The 6,461-nt window shown below is 40.3% G+C and overlaps 1 protein-coding gene across 1 annotated transcript; it reads left to right on the top strand.

The window, feature by feature from the left end:
• Positions 1 to 3,378: 3,378 nt before the first annotated feature.
• Positions 3,379 to 6,129, top strand: LOC146980279 (uncharacterized). Its single transcript, XM_085788653.1, has 4 exons — positions 3,379 to 3,395; positions 4,147 to 4,246; positions 5,443 to 5,556; positions 5,665 to 6,129. Exons 1-4 carry the CDS (start codon positions 3,379 to 3,381, stop codon positions 6,127 to 6,129), a joined length of 696 nt encoding a protein of 231 aa, XP_085644779.1.
• Positions 6,130 to 6,461: the final 332 nt, after the last annotated feature.

The raw sequence follows: 6,461 nt of genomic DNA, 5'->3' as shown, positions 1-6,461 counted from the left end.
TACCTTTTTTCTTCCGTGGGGCCATCCTGAGAAAATGTGGAAATGTACATTATAGAATACCCAATATCACCACGATTACTTTCTAGCTGCTTTCCTACCAAATAATTGAGAATTTACCCTGTCCAGTGAAGGCAAACACACTAACTAGTGCTAGCTTGAACATCATAGCACATTCGGGTTGGTTGGTCAATAATGCCAATTTGCTACAAATTATGCAAAATGTACAGTTACATTATAAGCAGAAATGTAACACTTAATGTGACTTTATCGACCTATAGGTTAATATGTTTTTCCCCCCTATGCATCACTGTGTGCATTTGCATCAGTGTTGTGCTAGTTACTGAAAAATAATAAGTAGTTACAGTTACTAGTTACTTCATTAAAAAGTAACTCAGTTAAAGGTTATAGCTAAAACTTTTTCATCAAAAGGATACATTTTTCAAAAATAATGCATCCACAGAATGGCTAGAGGGGTGCAGAATAAAAGTATTAATTTTACTGATTTAAAAAAAAATAGTATATAAATAATTTATAAATTTGGGCGGGTCCGAAATATATAAATATTTAAATCTGGTTACGTTGTCAACGTCGGCATGGAATGATCTCTGTGGCAACAGCATTAGAACGTTGATGTCATGTGTAACTGCCAAACAGTAAAACGGAAGGTTGGAGCGAGAGCAGGCAGGGTGAGTTCTACACCTACTGGCCAGGAGGAATTAAACTTAGTTATCCCCTTTAACTATGTTACTTAAACCAAAAAGTAATGCGTTACTGAGAAAGTAACCTTTTCATTACTTTAAAACGTTCTTTCTTTTGTTTTGTTTTTACCAAATGCTCCCATTAAATAAAGGTTGATTGACCCTAATTTCACTTATGTACTGATGATGAAAAAACTAGTTTTTATCTGTAAAATTTTACCATCATCATCATGCTGCATAATGTCAGCATGTACAGCAGCTTGACCTAACAGAACTGCAAATCTCGAGTTACGTTCAAGAACCTGTTTTCAGTGACGGAAGTAAATTCACTACAGCTGTATTTTTTATTTATCGATCGGTCAGCTGTGTTTACCGTTTCAGGCGTCATAATTGGAGTCCGTCTGTTGTTGAGATCCACTCGTGTGGATCTCCCCGGGTCGGGAGGCAAGACACAAAGTGGAGGAGGCGAAGGTTGAATCAAAGAAGTATTTAATCGCAGTCTGCAGAGAGCGGAGATCATACAGTAAACAAAGACTGTGTTACCAGGAAGAGCTGAGCACGATCTGATGTGTGTATGTTTCTGTTCAGTCTGACACACTGTGGGTTTGGTCCCTCCCAGCGTGCAAGGCCTGTACTACTGTGATTGGTCTATGTGAGCTCTGACGTGTGCTGATGTGCAGGCCTATGGTCACATGATCTATGTGTAGTGAAATTCTGTGTGTAGCTATCTTAAGGTCATGGTGACTCTCAGTTCTGCTCTTTCTGGTACATTCTGTTATGCACATGTCATTTTGTAACATAGCTATTATTATTCACACTGTCCAACTCTAATCGCTGCTGCTCTGGTGGAGTGGTGATAGTGTGCTGGGTCTCGGATGCTGCCCTTAACACGCCGTCATGCTGCCGTGCCCAGAGAATCGCTCTGGCCCTGCCCTGACCTGTCCAGTCCTCTTCATGGAGCGTGTTTGATTAGCTACGTGAGGGACGCTAGAGGGCGGCCAACAAGTGCGTAGTGCCTGTGCTGTCTTTCTTTCAATTCAATGAAACTTTATTGATCGCTGGCTGTGTGTGCCACTGTAAAACCTCACCAAAATGAACGAGTAACGTAACTCAGCGTTTGGTAACGGAAACGGAGTTACTGATAAAAAACAAAACAAAGCTTTACTACCCAATACTGATTTCAACGGTGTTATTTTTTTTTTTTTTTAGCAATAGTGCTAGGTTGGCTGGCCGACTAGCTTTCAAATAGTTGTTTGCAAAGCCAAGTGCGGCTAAATATCAGATGGCATGCAACTATGTTTATCACAACCCCTTACAACATGCGTTTAACTTTTTTCAGTATTTTTCAGTCCAACTTCACAAACTCATACCTTTAGTACCTCCAGCAGTCTCTCGATGTCGCACACGTGTTGTCTCCTCTTTGCCGTCAACCCGACTGCGGCTGCGCACACAGTCCTGTTGGCGTTGTTTGAAAAGTGGAGGGTGGCCAGATCCTACTCTTTTAAGCAATATCTATCGAAGGCTTTTTTTTTTTTTAAGTCACTTTCCGAAACTGGGAGTGATTTCCTAGTGTTTAGTTTAGAGTTACTGTGTTCCTTCTGTGTCTCCAAAATTGCCCAGTGTGTGAGTGAGGCCCTTTAGTGAGGCAGAATTACACAGAGAATCCCTCACACAGAGAAAACATCTGGCAACAATAGTCGACGCAACTAAATTGCGGGAACTGAAGAGGTGGAACCTATGGGTGGAACTGAAGAGGTGGAAGAGGCAACATCATGACATTATCTTTTATTAATAAATTGACGGGGAAGAAAAACCCACGATCCAAAGAGAAGCTAATTAAATGGATGCAACGCCATCACTTACTTGCAAGCTCTAAGAAGTGCAATAAATGCAAAAATGAAATGAAAATGATCCGCCATCCAGGAAAAGATGGATTTATCTGGTAAGTCAACGAGCCCTATTTCGGCCATATAATCACAATTAACATGGAGTGCAATGGTTTTGGGTTAGACACTATAGGCCTACATTTATTGTTAATTTAAAGGTTTGAGTGATGTTATTTATGTTTTATGCAATGCTATTTATGTTTTAGGCAATGCAAACGCACTGTAAACTGTTTTCTTGTCTGTAACAACATCTATTGCACGTCTGTCCGTCCTGGGTGAGGGATCCCTCCTCTGTTGCTCACCCTGAGGTTTCTCCGACTTTTCCCTGTTAAAAGGGTTTTCCATGGAGTTTTTCCTCAGTCGATGTGAGGGTCTAAGGACAGAGGATGTTGTTACGATGCCATGTAAAGCCCTTTGAGACAAACTGTTTGTAAAAACGGGCTATACAAATAAAATTGCCTTGCCTTGCCTTGCCTTGCCTTGCCTTGCCTTGCCTTGCCTTGCCAGATACCACAAGAAATGCAAAAGGTCCATACGAGATGGGTCCATGTTCTCCAGATCACACAAAGGATTGCATGATTGGATGGGGTTCATTTATAGGTAGGCATTAAATTAAGGCTTGTTGTTGAGGCCAACAACAACAAAATTAATGTAGGCCTAGAGCCTGTATAGTCTAGTTCCTGGGGAAGATTTGTATGCGCTTCATTTAGCGGAGAATATCTCAACTGTTTTTTGACTAATATTAGGCTACCCCACTGAACAACGTGGGATGTGTGCCAAATTCTCTATCCCTAATGGTACAAGCCAAGAGGTATTTGACACCCAGTTTACCTACACCCAAATCATTCATGGGTAGCATATCAATGGAGGTGGGGTATGTTTCAAATGATGGTAAATCACATCCTGAGGATATTTGCTTTCAGAAAATATATGGTTTAGGTGGTTGAATCACTTTTCCCTTAACTTTGGTATTTGCTGAGCTCTCAATTTACCTAATAGCCTATGTACTATGTATGGGCAGCATAGCAATGAAGAGGGTGGGGCATGCACACTTGACATCTACAGAAACACAAATTGAAATATCAAACCACAATTCTTACACTACATGGTCATTGTAAACATTTTAATCACTTCAGAAATTCTGTAGCTTCAAGTGTATACATTTGGTTTGTAATAGGCATATTTAATTATAAAATTATATTTTATTATTGTCTAATTTGCATTTTTTTTTTTTACATTTTTAGACAAAGTGTAATACAAAATGTGTTGCTCTTATGAGGATTAATCTGGTAGAAATGTATGGGGATATCTAAATGAAAAAAGGCCCATTCACCTGTATTGTGACAACCTAATGTCACCTATTATGGTACTTTTCAGGACTTTCGTCTTGGATAGAGAATTGGGCACATATCCCACGTAGTTCAATGGGGTAATATTAGTCAAAAACAGTTTAGATATTCTCTGCTAAACTAAGCACATACAAAATTTCCCCAGGACATGTACTAGTAAATGTTCAGGCTATTGAACATAGCCTAATCGCCTGTTGTTTTGCATTTTAAAAGGTTTTCGCAGGGTCTTCAACTTAGACAAATCGACTTGATGAGTGATGGCGTGGCAAACAGTTCAGCTACTCTTTCCAAGATGGCAAAGAGGCTTAGGAAGGTAAGATGTTACAATATGATATTAAATCTATGTGGTATTAACATGGTCCCTCTCTCTCTCCCTCTCTCTGTGGTGTAGGAGGTCTCCTACCAGACAAGTTTGGACCCACCTATCACAGTTTCCTATACATTTTCATTAGCGTTTCTTTTTCTGGCTAACAAATTGGCAATTTCTGATAGAATGACAGCATTACTCTCTTAAAGTGATGGTTCAGAGTAATTACATCCTTGGGTCCTCATGACCTTGAGCCAAACACTCAGAAGTTTTTTGGTCAAGTTAAAGCCATTAGCGTTGTATATATAGCGTTAACTGAATTAATGTTCGACCAAGAGAAAAAACACTTCATGGTGCAAAGGACCCGATGATGTAATTACTCCAAACCATAACTTTAACATTAAATACAAACTGTAAATTGTTCTAATGGTCCTATAAACAGTAGGCAATGCTTCTTGAGCACTTGTTGGCTGCATTTCATTTAATTACAGTCAATTTTAATTTATAGGTTTATTTCATTCAAAAGTACGTTTTTCATAAATCAGTAATCCCCCCCATCAACAAACTGAAGTGTTCCGGTAAGCTCTAAATTTGCCGTTCATATCATTCATATCTACATGGAGCGGGTAAGCTCGGTGCTGCTGCCATGTGGTGTCGCCATGTTTTTACGTTCAGTGGAGGAAACCATGAAAACTCACCGGAGCTGTCGGCTCAGGTCGAGGTGGCTCTGTGAGAAGTCACCACGGTGCAGTGAGGACTGTGAGGACTGCACCTGAATGCTGCATTCAGGTGCAGTCGGAAAAATGGCCGTCGGTAACAAACTAGATGTAATTTTAGTCACAGAAGTCGAGATAAAGCCGGTAAAACGTGGGTCAACAATACGACATTGCCATGACAACAGATTGTCATGTGTATTGTTTTGCCTCGTGCTGACAAGCCACTTGTTTACATAGAGGCTTGTTTAAGCTGTTACGTGCAGCGGCTGTTGTCCGTCTGCCATCTAACCGATTTCACATGAATGCATCATGAAAAATACGACTTGAGTTGATTGCGATCTACAACCGCACCACTAAATGGGAGTAATTCTTACACAATATACCTTTAAAGTGTTCACCTATAAAGCTGATTATAAGGAATGTACATGTTGAAAAGAGTAGTGTCCAAATGTTTGAGTCTAATTATGTGTGTCTTTCAACGAAAAGGTGTGCACTGCATCTTTGAAAAGACTGAAGTTGAGGAATGATTTCAAGATCGGTGGGCGTTCAAACAATCGCTTTGTGGTCATTGACGAGTCAAAATTCATCCATAAGCGAAAGGTGCGTATCTAATCTGTGTCACTTTTAAAGTAAAGTTTTGCTTAAATGTCAAGACCACGTCCATGCACCATAGAGTAATGTTCCTCTCTTTGTCTTTCTTTTTTTCAGTACAACCGTGGAAGATTTGGTGGCTCGTGGATGAGAAAGGGATGGGTGTTTGGAATGCTCGAAGTGCACAAGCAGACTCGAAGACCAGTCCTGAAATTGGTGAAGACACGTTCACGCAGAACGCTAGTCCCTATAATAGAGAAGCATGTGAAAAAGGGCTCTTACATTTACAGTGACTCATGGAGAGCTTATGTCAATGCTCTTAATCCAAGAGGTTTTCGCCATTTTCCAGTTAACCATCACCAACATTTTGTTGATCCGGTAACAGGGAGCCACACACAACACATAGAGCGTTTCTGGAAGACAGCAAAGTGTGAGATATGGCGAGCTAGGGGAAATCGAAGTTCAACAATGTTAAAGACCCATTTAAAATTAATTGAATGGACTTACTGGCTTGGGAGGAGGCACAGAAATGGTGTCTTTGGGCGGATTGTCCATGACATCAAACGATATTACAAGTTGTGATATGCGTGCGCAGTGGTTAATGTAGAGCCCCATGTAGAGGCTCCAGTCCTCAAGGCAGGCGTCCCCGGTTCGAATCCCGCGTCGGGCAGCCCCTTTCCTGCATGTCATTCCCCCTCTCTCTGTCCCTTTCATGTTTATCTATACTGTGTGCTGTTAAAGGGGGACACGTTGGGTCAGAGAAAAAGTTACATAAATCAAATTTTACTCTAGTTCTATGTAATGTTCAAATGTACTCAAATAGGCTACAGGTACAAAGTACTCCTACAATTTGTATGTCTATTTGTAATGAAATACACTATTAGTCATAAAAATGTAAATCATTATGTTGTCAA

This window comes from Trachurus japonicus, chromosome 10 (assembly GCF_045865225.1).
Source record: "Trachurus japonicus isolate A0001 chromosome 10, Traja_1.0".
NCBI lineage: Eukaryota > Metazoa > Chordata > Actinopteri > Carangiformes > Carangidae > Trachurus > Trachurus japonicus.
Note: the sequence above shows the minus strand (reverse complement) of the source record. Positions and strands in the feature narration are given on the sequence as shown.

Bases quoted from the DNA above. Each gene is read 5' to 3' on its own strand.
- LOC146980279 (XM_085788653.1), top strand. The intron at 4,247-5,442 runs GTAAGATGTTAC...TTCAACGAAAAG, and splicing joins TGGCAAAGAGGCTTAGGAAG to GTGTGCACTGCATCTTTGAA. The intron at 5,557-5,664 runs GTGCGTATCTAA...TCTTTTTTTCAG, and splicing joins AATTCATCCATAAGCGAAAG to TACAACCGTGGAAGATTTGG.